The 17,346-nt window shown below is 40.9% G+C and overlaps 1 protein-coding gene across 1 annotated transcript in view; it reads right to left on the reverse strand.

The window, feature by feature from the left end:
* atosa (atos homolog A) overlaps positions 1-14,973 on the reverse strand; it is a 32,880-nt gene extending 17,907 nt beyond the window's left edge. The window contains exon 1 of the mRNA XM_078252401.1: positions 13,874-14,973. Coding sequence (XP_078108527.1) covers positions 13,874-13,904 — 31 coding nt within the window. The 5' untranslated portion in view covers positions 13,905-14,973. The remainder of the gene's footprint in view (positions 1-13,873) is intronic.
* Between the last annotated feature and the right edge of the window lie 2,373 nt (positions 14,974-17,346).

Raw genomic sequence — 17,346 nt, forward strand, 5'->3', positions numbered from 1 at the left:
CACACACACACACACACACACACACACACACACACAAACACTCACAAACACACACACTGGCAGATTAGACTGACAGTTTTTCCATGCTAAATCTCTTTACTGCAGCCCCCGGTGAGATAAATATAGACAACTTTTTCATTTTTGGTTTTTCTCTCTTTCTCTCTGATTTTAAAGGGTACGTTCTTACAATCAATTATTAGAGGACGTGACGGTGTCTGCCAGCAGTGCTCATATTAAAAAAGAGCTAATGCGGTAAATGCCTGAAGTCATACACTATATAACAATAACAAATATTGCAAAACTGTGAGAAAAGTTCCAACAGCCACTTACTTGCTTAAATGCTGACTTATATGCCTTACTGTGCTCCTTTGATTACTAAGTACTAGTTGGTAGGCTAAGCTTACCCTTTAAGTATAACCCTCTTCCCAAAGCATAGCACAAATAGCTCATGGATTATTTCAAAACAGAAGGAGCCCCCCTAAAATCCACCTAGCTGGGCTTTTGAAGGCTACCTGATGTCCTCTATCTAGCTATCCCAAGACTATGAAAAGCACATAGCCAGTTTCAAAGTATTAAAATGCACTAGTAGCAAAGCAGGTGGCAGATTTGAAATGTCAGCAGCTCTGGTCACTGCTTTTCGCCACCATGGGAATTGTTTGCAATGCCGTCTTTCCTATTTCACAGCCAGTTCTGCATTGTGACTATATTTGGAGACCAGCTGCTCTGCAAGACTAACTAAACTGCATTTCCTTTCCCTATACATCTAAAGGATTACAACTGCTTGCTTATATTTTTCTTAAAATATGTAACTTACCGACTCTTCATTTCTATGACCACTTCACAAGAAGAGTGTGGTTCAAAATGCTGCATGTCCTGAAATACGTACGACAATAAAACTCCAGGCCTAAAGAGACAACGCTAAAGCTACATCAGAGCGAGCAGTTCACCCTCAGTATGTACTGTATCCATCCATGCACTCTATATACATATGTGTGTATGTATGTAGTACACTGTAGTACAATCTGATACTTAAAGAGCAGCCAACTCTACAACGTTCTAAATATTCAGTGACATAACTTTATCTGCTATTCAGGATATGTGGTGCTTATGTAACACTGTTTTAAGAAATTCTATCTAGCATTTTGTAGCCTGAATTAAAATCGAGTAATGTGGTACCTACAGATTCCCACAATAGATGAGTTTTTTTTTAAATGCAAGCATAGTGTTTGTGCTTTTCAGATTTCATGGTAAACTCTAGTATTTTTCAGCCGATCTTCTGTACACTGTGTGTACAACTTAGGTGCATATTCGGATAGTTCTGAGGTAGGGTGACCACCGCTATTGTCTAGTCTTTTCATGTTCCTCATAATGGTTTTAAAAGGCGGTCAACATTTGTAAGAACAGACCAAGAAGTCGTCTTGAGGTGTCCGTTTTTGTATACAGCTGTCTAGCAATGGTGTAGTCATGACTTCAAGCATATTGTATCAACTTCCCATGTCAACTTCCCATGTCAAAAACATGTGGTCCAGCTAAAAATAAGAAGGTTAAAATCTTAAAAAGTTATTATCAGTGGCAAAGGACATTCTAGATAATTTCAAAACAAAAAAAAGGAGACTTTGCTAAGTAGAGCAAGTCTGAGGAAAACATATTAACCCCCAACAGTTAATATCCTATCAAAATGGCAGAGATTCTGACATAAAATTTAGCTAATATGTAGATTTGTAGATTCAAACAAAACATCCACTTGTAATGCACTTATGTGGGTGTTAAATGTTTCAATATTGCTAAATTTCCTGTGAAAGTTGAAACTGCAGTATCATTTAGATACAATTTACTGAGCGGGGTGGCAAAGCACTAGAGCAACACTAGTCCTTTTTAAGTCCCAATATAAAAGGAGGTGTTGCAGTGAAGGAAAGGGGATACATGGCCTCAGTGATTTCTCTCCTGACTGACTGACCTGGGACTACAGGAGAATGGTGATCAACGATCACGACTGTTGACCAGGGAAGAAAAGGGGGAAAAAGTGTTACCAAGGCAACGGAGACATTGTGTTAAGCATTCCTGTCATGGTGATTGAAGAGTGTCTGTGTGCAAGAATGAGCTGCACCAATATGCGTCTTTGTATGTGACAGTGAGCTGCAGTTTGACAAGAAAGTGTTTGAAGACAATTAATGCTCCTGTTGTGCTTGGGAATGCGTGCGTGACATGCACTCTGTATATACAGCACATGACTGTTTTGTGTTAAAGCATGTCTGTTGTGCTCTGAGTGTATACCATGTCCTTGCATTGTACACCGAGACTGCCTGTTGTGTGTCTCTTAAGCGGTTTATGTGATCATACTAGCTTTGTGGTTGTGTTATTGTAAGCATTTGTCACTCTTTTGTCTTTTGTTCTCCTTCGTTGTTGGGAAGCAGCAGAGGACTGTTGCTAAATTAAAATTGTAATAACAGGGTCAGCTGTGTTTCCATAGTGTTTTAGAACATGAATCACGCGTCACTGCCAGATCACCTTTCCTGCTTTGTCTGCCTTGTGTTACAACATTAAAAACACTGGAAGTGGTGGCGAAGTCTGCCAAGAAACTGGCATGTTTTTGCCAGAAGACTTTAAAGAATGGTAAGGATTACTGGCAAGGAAGAGCTGATCCAGATTCAGTTTGATGTGCTGAAATGAAACACATCTGTTTTAAATTACTGCTAACAAACATATTATTTTAATTTCTACTTTTAAGTTGGCTACCAGCATAGTAAACTTTGGCCTTTGTATGTCAACCACTACTTAGTACCAGAAAGTTTTGCTATGGTCAGGGTTCTCAAAACGTTTCCAGCTTCCTCCCACTTGACTAACTGAAACATTTCTTCATATCTATGGACTTTAGATCTATAGTGTGTGTGTGTGTGTGTGTGTGTGTGTGTGTGTCTCTCTCTCCCACTCTGCAACACAAAGGGGCAGATTCACAGCGCACATAGCAACAAGCCCTGATTGGCTAAGAGACGTTAGTTCAGTTCCAGCTAAGGAGAACCCTTCTTCTGTTTTGTGAACTCAGCTGCTATTATTCTCCCACTACACAACAAACACACACACACTCAACCCAGCCTGACACACCACCTGGCTCTCTCTCTCTCACGCCCATCATTGTCAGCCATGAAGAAAGCTGTTGTTTAGAAGCTGAGCAACTTGCATTCTAGTGAAGTCACATGGTAAGCCTCTGGAAAAAAGTTTTCATCATGAGGCATAAGCACTTAACGGACAAAACACATCTCAGCTCAGGCTCTGTCTGAGCTAGGACCTGATTTAAGACAACAGTTGTGTGTAGGGCTGGGCAATATTTCAATATTATATCGATATCGTGATATGAGACTAGATACCGTCTTAGATTTTGAAGAATTGTAATATCGTTACATGGTAAGTTTAGTCTTTTCCTGGTTTCAAAGGCTGCATTACAGTAAAGTGATGTCATTTTCTGAACTTACCAGACTGTTCTAGCTGTTCTATTATTTGCCTTTAACCACTTAGTCATTATATCCACATTATGATGGTTATTTATCTAAATGTGGAAGATATTTTGTGAAAGCACCCATTGTCAACCTTACAATATCGTTGCAATATCGACATCGAGGTGTTTGGTCAAAAATATCGTGATATTTGATTTTCTCCATATCGCCCAGCCCTAGTTGTGTGCTATGTCTATCAATTAGTACTTCTTTCACTTGGTTGTTGAGGTCTTTGTCTCCCTTCGCCATGCACCTTTCTGGTAGGTAAAACTGTACAGGACAAATTCCTGTACATTTTTGGTACATAGCTATTGAGCAAAATATGTTTCTTTTTAATTTAGCCATATATGTGACATTAGTAGTTCATGTAGTTTAAAACTACACTTACTGCAATAAACATTTGTTGAGTTCATGCACCCAAATCCCCCTTAAACCACTTGTGCTGTTCCCCCTTCTTACAGTACTGTATTAGGTCATTTCTGTATGATGAAAGCACCAGTAACAAAGGTTGCCTATCACAGTTAGGTAACCACGGTTGAAGGAGTGCAACCACACACTATGCCAGCTGATTTCAGTGAGAAGCACACCTTTACCCAAACTAGTATAAGATTGGTCAAATCTGCTGGTATAGCATTTGAATCAGACGAAAACCTGCATACTCTCTGCCAGCTCCTGATCACAAAATCCCAGACCTGCTCAAGCATTCTAGGTAAGGAATGAGATACCAGTATGCGCTCTTCATCTTCAACAACCATAGCAACTGAAGTCCTTGATAAGGTACTTAAAGCCCCTGTTATTCAGATGAGTGGCTTGGTGGCTAAAAGAAGAAGAGTGGTTGCACTGGGCAGCTTCAAGGTGTGAATGCATTAGGCTGAGTAAATGTCAAGCAGAGTGAAGCTTTTAAAAAAGAACCATGAATACTCAATGTGGTAAGCATACTTGTCGCTAAGGGGGACTAAAGTGTGTGACATTTACTTGTTCATAAAAATTCATCACACCTCTCTCCTAATCTGCCTCTCATCTTTCCTGAAATGACAGAAAAATGATCTTCAGACGCATTGACCTAATGTTTGTTGTAGCCTCCAAAGTGCACTCTCTCACCTTACTCGCGCATATTGTAGCTAGGCCACCTAAGCCCCTGTTATTCAGGCAAGAGTGGTCCTTTGCAAACTCATTGTCTAACAAACACCTGTTATGCAACATGGAGTGAAGTGAGAACAGCAGTGCTGGTCAAGGTGGGCAAAGTGGGAATTACTAAGCCCCAGTAGAGCCAGTCTCCAGAACCCAGTCCTGCTTAAACTAGCCTTAACAATGTACACTATAGGTACACACTTTCACATTTTCATTTTATAGAAATGCCACAAAGCAGTGAATGCACATCCCAATTTACAATATTGACAAGAAGGCAAAAACAACATCAAGGTTTCTTTATGAGAATGACATTTTCAAGATGATATTTAATTCTCCAAAACGGTTACTCTGTGGGCCACTTCATTAAACTGTGTGCATTGACAGGGGTCTCCTTGAACAATTCCTATCTCCATAATGGCAACATGCGTCACTAAATCTTTACTATAACAGTTTAAATTTCAGCAAGCTGACTGCTGGTATCTACAGGACACTAGGGCAGTAGGACAAACCAGCCTCTCTTTGTAACTCAAGCCACCCTGTCCAACATAAATGAACAGGCATTTGACCTCTCCGGTGCTGCCGATGCCAATTTCTAGAAAGGTGAATCCGAATTGAGTAGCCTGAACAGGGAGGCTCCAAGGGCCACATGAAAAGTGTCAGTTGTGGCACAGGCAGATCGAGGTGGTTGGTGACTGGAATGAACCGCTTCGGGTAAAGAAGCACAAGGCCAAGTCTTGAGTTGGCTAGGATAAGAAACCCTCACCTAATTCTTGTACTGAATGATTAATCTGCCATTAAAACGCCATCAAACAGCTCTTGTTCACTTTCTCTTAGTTCTGTTAGTATATTAAACCATTTATCATTTAGAACCTTCTATTGTCAGGACTTGTTAAACTCAACGTTCAAACTCATTGACGCGGAGTTCAACAACAGCATTTATTAACAGCATGTTTCCACATCAAAAACAAAAAACCTTGCCACTAAAAAAAAACAAAAAAAAAACAGCTGAGTAGAAGGGGAAAAAAATGAATATCAAGCCAGTTTAACAGAACAGACCGATTGTCAGTTGGTTTGTTGTGAGGAAGAAGCAATACTGGGAGTGATAGGGGAATTGACTCACTTAATATTGAGGCCTGAAAGGGATGAGACAATGGAGAAAAAGGAAAGGGGATAGTTGTGATGAGTCTCAAATTAACTTAACCTCACACTCTTGTTAATAAACAATGTGCTTAACGCCTCCACAATGAGCCCCTTAGGTACTCTCTGTGAACACATGACACTTACTTTAAACTAAAGGAACGCTTCACATTAGAGATAGATCACTTATTGCTCCATTAATATTTCTCTTGAGTAATCAGTATTATTGATTACCCCCAGTGTAAATGCACAGACAAGAAGTCATAGATAACAAGTCATAGATAACATGTCTTAGATTCTTAACCAAAACGATGTAGAAATGTGTATCGTACATATTTTTCTATATCGTTTCTTAATAAAATAAAAAAAATAAAAATAAATACTCCGTTCTTTTCATTTGTCAAGTATTTGATTCACACAGGAGTATACAAAAATAGGCTTTACCATGTGGTTATTTCACGTAGATTATTACCAAGGAGGTCAGGTGTTCGGTTTGGTTTGTCTGTTTGTCTAAGGTTGTTCAGTAGCATGGCTCTTTTATTGATCAACTAGTGCGTTAGCGTTCACACAAGTTACATTTCTTCAAGCATTTGTGAAGCTCAATTGCAGCGGAGCGTTCTGCTGTGGTCTGAAATAACACTGCTGAGGATCACTGACGCCACCGCCAAATACGGGTCCACGTGTATGTGCGATATATTAAAAAAAATAGCTACGATGCAGTAGACTACTTTTGCCATGTTGCTGTAGCTTTGCACTATTGGCCTCGGCGGAGGTCTGCACTCTTAGAGTGCCATTCTAGTTTATTTATTGAATGCTATATTGTGATTATACATCGTTATCGATATGTGAAATTACCTATATCGAGATAGAAGATTTTGGCCATATCGCCCAGCCCTAGTCTGGTGTATGAGCCCGATTTAAGTGCAGGCTTGCATAACACTCTTTGCAACCAAAGATGTGTGGTGCCTGGTAACAGACCTTAAAAGCTGAATAGGGGTCAAGCCCCTTCAGAGTCAAACTGTCTGTCAATAGCAACTCTAACCAGTTTCAGGAAATCTGTAAGTGACAAGGCACTAGTTTCTTTATTAATTTAAAAGTGATTCTGTTGCTGTTGTGCTCCAGGAACACTACTGACAGCTAAGGGTTTTAATGTCTTCATCCAGCAATCAATATAAGTATACTGCTAAATCTGCCAGGCCCTACTATTGGCCTACCTATTTCATTCTTGTGTTTTAGATAAGTCAACCAAGCTCTATTTCTGTCAATATGCTTTTTGTCAAGATATTATAGGCAGATAGTGGTGGTGGAGGTGTTAAATGCTGGGGTGTTACAGTAGCTGTAGTCTATGCGACATGATTTAGAGGACAGGAGAGAAAAAGAGAGGGGAGAGAAAGACAGGATAAGTAAAAGAAGACCAGTGGAGTGGGGAAAGTTGATTCACTACAAGGTCAGAGAGAAACAAAATTGCCTGTACAAGGTCTTCCCTCCTTACAAACGTTGCAGAATACAAATAATCACACATCCCCTGACATGCTCCTGTGCAAATACTGCTGGAAGTAAAAAGCTGTCATTTTGGTTTCTTAGTTATTAAAATAACAGAAATGGTCGCAGCATGACAAAGAATACTAGAAACATTCATGCCAGGCATGAGTGCTTTGTCTTCGTATGTTGTTTCTGCAGACTGATCTCATGAAGTGGAATATGTATGACACACCAATTTGTATGCCATTATTGGCGTGTTATCAAGAAGCATATTCGCTTTTTAGCATGTTTATCAACGCTGTTTGGCCTCCATTGACTTACATTACCTTGCGATTGCATGTGAATTGACGCCGTAGAGAGTAGTATGAAGGGCGAAAAATCTGTGTAAGGAGGTTGATCGGGGTGGAGGATGGGTAAAACACAGGACTTTCACCCAGGAGAGCGGGGATCGTGTCCCGCGTGTGATGTTTCCTTTCCACATTCGTTTTCCTAAACCCAACCCCGTTCTTTTTGTTTGTTATGTGTATGTTTACGCTGTGACGTTGCAGACTGCCGTCCGCTGTATACAGCATAGACATGCACGCAAATAGCTCAAAATGCATACAGATAACACGCCACTTGGCTTTAGAAAAGCGGCGTGTATGTTTACGCAAAGTCATGATGTCATGTTGTGTTTCTAAGCAAGGCGAGCTGGCCCCACATAACTTGCACTGATCTACTTATCTCACACCAGGGTTTAACTAGAGTGAAAGGAATGATGCAATATGGGACTAATGGGATAATAGTTCATGGAGATAAAGTCCCTAAACTACAAGTTAGTACTTAAAACATTCTAGCTACTTCATTCAGAACCACATATGAAAAAGAGTCACAAATCAAATGTATAACCGAAGACAAACTGAATATGTCTAAGACAGACAGAAATGAAGAGTGAAACTGGAATACGCAGAAAGAGACATAGACATCGTATCCACCACAACACCACCCTTACCAGGAGAAAACCACCAGGTCCAGATGGCTCTTCCTGTTCCTGCAGAGCTGACTGCTGGTTGGCTATGAGGAGCCACGGGGGCAGGACGATGTGACGCACACATAGACAATGACATCACTGGCTCTGTGACACCCTGGCAGCAGAAATGCGACCCATGCTGCTACGTTCAGCTTTAGCCAGTCCAACACTAAGTCTGCATGGTGTATTTTTGTGTGTCCGTACAGCTTGTTAACACTAAGCCTTAATACGAAGTAGCTGTACTAAATACACCTGGTTTTATGTTGGGTGCGTGTGGATACAGCTCACTATGACTTTAGTGACTTTAAGCATTAGCATATCTATATTTATAGGGTAACAGTGCACTTGTGTACATGTCCTGATAAAGGGTTGGTGTGCTAAATAAAATATTCCAGCATTATGCAAGAGCATTGCTGGACTGGGAGGACTGGGCATCCAATCCCATATAGCGTCTAGGCCACTTACAGTCAAATCTGTCACAACAGCATTGATTTAGGATGATTACTCTGGGGGTCAGGATAGTAATTCACATCTGAATGCCTACCCAGTATTGGTATTCATTGCAAAAGGCAGCTCTAAATCTCGCTGTACAATGGGGAGTCCAATATCCATGTTCAGTGCAGCTGGGTCAGCAAATGGCAGTGGTGTTGTATTGAAAAGGCAATATGGTGCCGATACACTTATGTTGGCTTAAACTAGTTGATGAAATAAATATAAATACATAATGTAACATTGTGTATGCGTAAACACACAATATCCTTAGATGAGTTTTATTTTAAATCTCAATCAAATGCAAAGGTATGGTTTTCAATGTATGTTGTGTTTAAATCCAATTGTCATACATGTAATAAGTAATGACAAATTACAGGATGTGTTTTGGAATTTAAAAAAAGACCGCACTACCAACCAGTGCTAGTTTTGATGTAGCTAGAAATCTTAAGAAGAGAGACCCAGAAAATGAATGAGTCGATCAAGAAAGGGGAAAACATTATAGAGCACCTGTTATGGCTGCCTCCTGCTATGGGGTAAATCATTGCAGAGGAGGAAAAGACAACACAGGAGAAGACAGGTGCTGTACAGGACAACAACCGTGTATGTCGCTCTGTTATCTGGGCCTCTCGTCAGTGAGAGTGTATACTCTGATCCGCTGGCATTGGCTGGGACATCTCAGGGCAGCTGTAATCTGGCTGAGCGCACGGCAGAAGGCAGGCCGTGGAGTAAATTGGGTGAGGGGGGTTGGTGGACTTGTATTCAACTCCTCCTTAAAAGGACTAATGACTCCAAACAGGAAGCACCATCATACAAACGCACAAAATAACATTGCAGAGAGCAGGAACACAGCGCTAAGGACTGCCAGCTGACTGAGTCTCTCCAACTGGATTAGCTCTGAGGTCATCTCTCTGTATATTGTTTAATGTGCGTCTGAAAGGGGGAGAGAAGGAGATCTGTGGTCGAGGGCATAAAGGAGGAAGCACTCAGCCAGCATTCTTAGCTTATTGCTCATACAGTTCCCCATATGATTTCATATCACCATCAAATGCTAAGTATTTTTGTTTGTCATGTCCCTTCAGTGATTTGGTTATGAAGAAGACCACAGTTGAGCAAAAACAGCCTATTTTTATAGTGTAAACAATTCCAATGTGGTTTTTGAATCAAACGTTGCCCTTTCTACATGTGGCAATGGTAACACACTAAGACAAAATGATGTCTTTAAGGATACAAATAAAACACAGCGTTACCACACTTCAGCTCAAACAGTTTGAAACTTGCTATGACAAGCCATGTTTTCCCCAACTGGTGTGAACAGGTCCCAGGTTTTCCATATCTGCTCTTTATGGGACCTTTAAAAGCTGTTGAGCCACATGGTTCAACAGTACAGCACGTTTTAGGGCCAATAGCGATTGGTTTGCATACTCTCTGCTACACTCATTCTCTCCTCACACCCGCATGCACTCACACACACACACATCATCCTGACTCACAGCTCAACTCACAGAAAATCAAGGGGGTCAGATGACTCTGGTTAGGCCCCTGAGCAGAACATAAGTGATGCTCTTCTCCTGTTATAACAAAAGTATGGCTCACAAAGAGACGCTGCATAAACATGAAGAAAACGCTGAAGTCTAAATTCTGTTTTCATCATGAGCTGAGGTCTTTGAAGACCGAGACTGATCCTGTTTTTTTGGATACCAATTCTGATACAGGGTTCCCAACGGATACCAGTGCTTCTTTTTGTTTTTCAGTTTTAAATATGTATACCTCATGGTATCGAACCAATTAGGATCATCCTTCCATGTCTAAGATGAAAGAAGGCTGTAAAAAGACATCACTTTTTAAGTGTATGTATGTAAGGACATTCTTACACAAACATTACTATTACACAGATAAAAAAAAGAGAAAGTTCTCTGCGCTTCTGCAGACCACAACAATCTGGTGCAACCAAGGCAGGACAAAAACGGTATAAAGTAACAAAAAATAGCCGGTGCAACACAGATGTCTTCTTACTTGATGGTTTTATTACTTAAGGTGCAAAACAGTGACTAACATTTTGATGTAGAGTTACATCTTCATCAGAGTCCTTGGAGAGAATGGGCAATGAAGCCCTTAATAAGAATCATCAACAGGTGCGTAAGGGGGGGCGTGTTAGCTGCCTGAAGACACACCCATCTCAACCAAGGTGTTACACTCAATCAGTCAATAAAGGGCTTACTATTACACATCTGTATAATCGTGTTATTCTAGAAGCTTTATAAAATTGTGTTGCTACAGCGCTGACTAAGAAACTTAATTTGGATTGGTCACATCAGTCTGATATGGGATCTAAGGTCAACATCAGCCCAAATACGGAATCAATATGTTGGATTTGAGCAACACCAGTTCCCAGAGTCCCCTATCAAGGTGCTAAAGGTGGAGCACAAGCCCAGGTATGACTGGTTACAGCCTGACTCTAGGGCTGGGCGATTAAATGATATAAAAACATCTATCGTATATCATTCAATCGCAATGTTAAAAAAAACAGCAGCTTAACTGCATTAAGGCATTATTAACATCATTTGGAAGACGCCTTACGTTCTGATCCTTGTACTTTATGTTCACTTTGCACTGAAGTTCTTAATAAAATGAGAAAATGCTTGGTACTTTTATATTATATTATTATTATACTATTTGTCAAGTATTTAATTCACACAGGAGTATACAAAAATAGGCTTTACTATGTTGTTATTTCATATGGCCTATTTATTTATTGAATGACCAGAAAACATAGCTATATTGTGATATCGTTATCAAGATATGAAATGACCTATATCAGGATAGAAGACTTTGGCCAAATCGCCAGCCCTACCTGAGGCTACATCCAAACTACTACGTTTTTATTTTTAAACGGCATTTTGAAACAAAACAATCTCTGTCCAAACAAGAGCTTGATCTCCATCCATATTAACACATCTGAAAATCACGTGACCATTTGCATACACTGACTGAGCATGCGCTACAGGGTGTAAACAAGAAACAGATTGTCTAACGTTACTTTGCAGTTGAAAATTATGGATGTATAAGTTCAAAATACAGAAAAACAGGTCGGAGAAATAACGACAACGGCGAAAAGTAAGACCAGGGATTTTTTTGCTTGGACTGACGACGAGGTTGGACTACTAAAAGGTTGTTACTAAAAGGTATGTAAGCCTGCCTTAACGATAAGACTGACTGACCTGGGTGTCTGTGTCGTCGATTCCAAAGGTCCCCGTTTCTGCCCGTCAAGACTACAACACAACCCCGGAGTTCTTTAACTCAAACAGGGTTGGCAGTGTTTCCAAATGTCTGTGGATGCGAGGCGAAAACGTAGCAAAAGATACGTTTTAGTGAGGATGTAGCCTGAATCTATCACCTCATCACCCACCCAAAGCCTTGGCTGGACTTTTCACATCCACCGGACCAGGAGGTCACAGCCTGCGACGCTTGTTGCAGGAGTGTTAGTGTTAGATGCACATGTCTGGACATGTTCAACTCTCCCCTTCAAACTCAATATAGTTTGGCTCTCCTAGGAACCCACAATCCAGCATCAGAGCAGTGAAATTGCCTGCTCTGTGCTTAACTCGACTTTGCTGTGGTCCAGGTTACTAAGTAAACAGCCTCTTTCACCACTGCAGTGCCTTTCTCTGAGAGCAGAGAGAGCAAAATAAGGAAGGCGTGTGGGCTATAAGCAACCTGGTATCTCCACCACAGGAACAGTACAGTATGTGCCAAATAACAATAGCCCCATCGTGACTGCCAGTCAAACAGGGAGCTACTGCTGTAGAGCAGCTTCTACTGGAACAAGCTTTCATAATTAGAACATTCAGTGAGCGAGCCAACTTGACATGGTGACAACAATCCATGAAGGGTGAAGAACAGACTTGCTGTAGTAATGTGCATTTTAGTATTTTTGTCTGACACAAGGCAGGCATACAGTGTTTGCTTTTAAATAATTTAAATAGCCCCCAATTTGAGTCATTATCCCACAAACAATACTTAAACATACAACAGACGTGTTGCTGTTCACAGTTGACCCAGCATGCTGTGCTGCATTATTAGGCTATAACTGCAGTGTACAGTGTCAGTCAGTGTGCCCTTTACTCTGGGCAGTCACATCACACAGATGTCTGGGTCAGTGCTTCTATTTAAAGCCTCAGGATCCTACAGTCAAGACAAGGCAAGGCTAGGGTAGGGTTAAAAGTCTAGGCCCATATAGGGCACGTGTTTACTGTGTGTTGTGGAGTCCCATTACCAGCATATTGTGCTCTAAGGAAGATCCCACTCAGGCCAGTCAGCAGTCTGACTGCAGTTCCATAATAACCTATGCAAAAACACAGACTATCCCTGATTGACTGCAGCTAATCTCATCATGTCTGAGAAGAGAGGCTCTTCACTGCTTCCAAGTATGGAGCTATTGTGTTGTTGACAACGGATCAAGTCAGCAGTTGCCCTGGATCACAAACAACCATGTACAATCAATCACACAGTGAATGATTTAGCTTAAACAATGCAGGACTTTATAAGATTATGTTAATTGTGCCAGGGCACAGATTAGGCCTGAGATAACCTTTACAAATGAATGCAATAATAAAATTAGCATAACCACATTGAAACAAACAAGGGTGTCCCCTCTGTCCCGGTTTTACGTCTTGCTGCAGATACAGCGACATGTAAACAGGTTGCAGAGCATACGGCAGGAGCCTGATTTTCACAACAGGGTGGGTGTCAAGAACATTTTGCAGCAGCAATTTGCAAGAGACTGTCAAAACATGAGCTACTGGAAAAGGGAACTGCATTTGGAATGAGAGGCTCTTGCAGGTTATATGTTGATGCTAAATGTAATGGGGAAAAGAAACAACTGACATTCGTGTGTGTTGCGTGTACACGTCCTCATAGGGTCAGGCTTTGTTAATTCACATGACCAGTGACCAGGATGACCAGCTGTTACATAAGTTCCTGGCCTGATTCTTCTCTCAGGGGAACGGGTACAGTCAGTCCACTAAAGCTGGAAATGCACAGCTTGCCCACACACTGACCATCAAGTCCACTCTACATGTGTCTGTGTGTATGTGGTGCCTACATGTGTCTGTGTTTGTGGTGCTTCACATACCTCGCTCCGACTTCATGTTGTCCAGTGTCATCAGGTTGCCTTCAGGGTCTCTTGCAGGTATCTTGCTCAGTCGTCTCTTTTTCTATCACACACAGCCTTTTCACAGCCAACCCCAAATCCTCTGTGACTGAGACCTGCTGTATAAGCTGAGCAATAATATCAGCTTTGATGCCTGTGTGTTGGTGCCAGCTGTCCTCTACCTAACAACAAAGCATTGCTTTGTTAGCATGCTACTGTAGGCTTCCATCGAGTCGCACTGTATTGTCCAACTGACTAACAAAGACAGCTGATAGCCCGTTACAGTTAGCGTTAGGTAATGGAGTTGTCAGTCTGCTTACTGGCGAGTAACCAATCTGACTACTAGCATTTAACTAGCAAGCTGGCTACTCTTACAACTCGTCTCAAATTCCGCCACCTGAACCATAGTTACGTCGCGATGCATTTCTGTGTCCTCTCTCCTGTAACATTGGCTCCTCACAACGACACTCTGCTAAAACCGGAGGGGTTGCTAACTCAGCAGCGTTAGCTAGCTAGACAGCAAACACAACTACAGTTAACTAACTTAATCGTCACGGTTTAGTTAAGCGTCTACTGGTGACGACGACCTCCCAAACCAAACATCCCAACCCCCAATGTAGCGCAGGTAGCCACAGCTCAGCTGCAAACACCGATTCCGATGACGGACGGTCTCGGTATTTTTTTTTTTTGTTGCTACGACGAGAACATATTCAGCGCATCATTCGTCTCACGAAATGTAAACCAGTGATATCAGACGGATATGGTCCACTTTCTATCCATCCGCAGCCTTTGAACCGTCGCCATCTATTTAACGTTAGAAACGCCACCTGTGCGGACTTCCTTTGCGAACTTTTCAAACCAACAACAAATAGTTAGACTCTACTCCAACAACGCTTCGTAACAGGGGCCAACGTTTTCCAGAGTGTTTACTCAATAACAGATGCTAATTTAAGGGCCAGTTGACTACTAAAACTAAAAGGTCGACGCTGATATTATTCAGATGAAAGGAACAGTGAGTCCTCCTCAGTCGTGATGCTTACAGTCTGCCTCCCCTCCTCACTTCCCTCCCCACTGCTTGTCAAAACAGATCAGTGCAGCTCCAGTCACGTGTCCCAACAACAGCCCCAGTCGTCACTTCCCTCCCTACCAGCCTCGCATGAACTCGCAGCCATAGCAACCGCAAAGTTAGAAGTGGTACCAATACTTGTGAGGAAGACGCGCTGATGAAAACAAGCTTAAAAATAAAACTCCGGACCTTAATATATTGATTTACAGTTCTGTAACATGACTGACAATGGACGTCTGAATAGCGAAACGGGACAAACAAGAGATGGGCTGCTCTCTGTAAGCTGATTGGTCAGTGGAAATCGGTGCGCGTTCACGTGCGCACATGAGGGTTGGTTTTGGTTTTTTCCCCTGTCGTGAACATTTTGTTCTGGCTTGCTTGTATGAAGCCAAAGATCGTGTGTGTTTAAGATAATGCTGTTATATGTTGTAGTACAAAGTCTTGACTTGCTGAGAGAAAGCCAAGACAAGTTCCAGGCAAATGCCTTAGATATTAACTTTGGAATGTTTTGCTTGTGTTTATTCCAAATAAATAAACTGTCCTATTTGTCCCTTGTTATGATGTTAAACATGAGAGAGCAATTGGGTTTTCAATAATAATAGGGTAATATGAAACAGAAAAAGCTGTGGGTTGTAACTTATTAAAATCAAAAACCCACACCATAGCAGGCCAAAATCAGAAATGTTAAACATGAGACCCATATTTAAGCCCAAGGTGATGTTATGGCTAAGCAATGCCAGATATATGGTACAACATCAAAATCAGAATTAAAAAACCCTAAATATCCACTAACTAGCTAACCATCCAACTTTGGCCAATCATTGTAATGAGGAATGCCCTTTGACATAAAAAAAAAAGAAATGCTACAAATTTTTTTTTTTTCAAAAACAAAAGTAAAGTTATGTTGAAAGTAAACTTCAGCATGTGAAGTTAAAGTGACAAAGAAGCATATCTAGAACTTGTGGTTCTGCTTACTACTATGATAAATGCAGGATGTGGTCCATTGTCATTTTGGTACAGACAAAAAAAGGACAGAGGGAGAGCTCTTTATTTTAATCTTTTCTCTGCTTAAACCTCTTGGAACAAAGGCAAAGGCCAAAATGAGGACACTAGAATCTGCTTCACAAATCTGCTTGACAGCTGCAGTTGCACTTTGTGTGTTATTGGTGTTTGCTACACACAGATAGACTCTACAGAGTGGAATTGAGTTTGGAGAAAGAATACTACTATTATTATAATTATAATATTTTAGATAGAAAAAGTAAAAAAAAAAAAGACTATCACAGTACCAGAGACAAGTGACCCACAGAATAGGGTCATAAAGTTCACAATAGCAATGCAAACATACCAGTTGATTGTGGGCATTTCTGGCAAGGGAGCAACATTTACAAAGTTAGTCTACAGTCACTGATTTACACCAAAATGATGTTTAAGTGAAAACCCCCTGTTGTTTAACATTGTGGTTCCTACACTGTGTGATGAGACACATGAAGCCTTATCAGCCAGTCTGGGATCCTGCACATGACAAGACCGACTCACATAAGAAACCATGTGGTATCCTGTTAAGGATTTAGCTTGGAAACAGCTGGGTAAGGGGTGCTGTTGTGATTGGGTCAGGGGTTAAAGGCACTGTGTTAGAGCCATTGTTCAGTTGTTGTCAAAGGGCTTAAACATTTCTAGGTGTGTTCCTGAATGGTTAACAACGGTATTGACAGCAGACCAACATGACATGGTAGTTGTATTTAATTACACGGTTAAAGGGCAATTCTACGATAAAATGTGTGTACAAATCAGTTTTAAGTTGTGAAACTGAGTTCTCCCTTTAAGATAAAACATAGAGAGATATTGTGAATTCAGACCTCTCTGATGGAAATGCATTGCGAACCTCGAGGTAGGAAGAATCAGCCATCGCTGGCTTTCATTCTAATTTTTAGAAGGACATACATTGTTAGACATTTTCCAAGGGATTTTACGGTAACTTACTGGCTAGTTTACAGTACCTAACCGTATATTCCTTTTACAGTAACACTTAGTTACTATACAATTACAGTAACAGTTTTTTTTATAATTTAAATTAGACAAAGCTTATCGGCGCCAAATTAAATACAGTAAAATACTTTTCAAAAATACAGTAAATCTCTGTATACATTGTTGGACGTCAGCCAAAATCCCCATAATGCATTGGAAACTTTTACAGTATTTTACTGTGTGCTATGTAGTAATTAACTGTAGATATTACAGAAATGTCTAACGGTGTACTTGGTGTGTAGCAGCTTTGTGAATATCAGCCACTTTAAATTTCCACTGGTGCCCAAAACTGTAATTGTGTTCTGTTTAATTGTTAATCTGCAACTTGCCAATCACAGCCCAACCTGTAAAAAAAAAAAAG

This window comes from Sander vitreus, chromosome 1 (genome assembly GCF_031162955.1).
Source record: "Sander vitreus isolate 19-12246 chromosome 1, sanVit1, whole genome shotgun sequence".
Classification (NCBI taxonomy): Eukaryota; Metazoa; Chordata; class Actinopteri; order Perciformes; family Percidae; genus Sander; species Sander vitreus.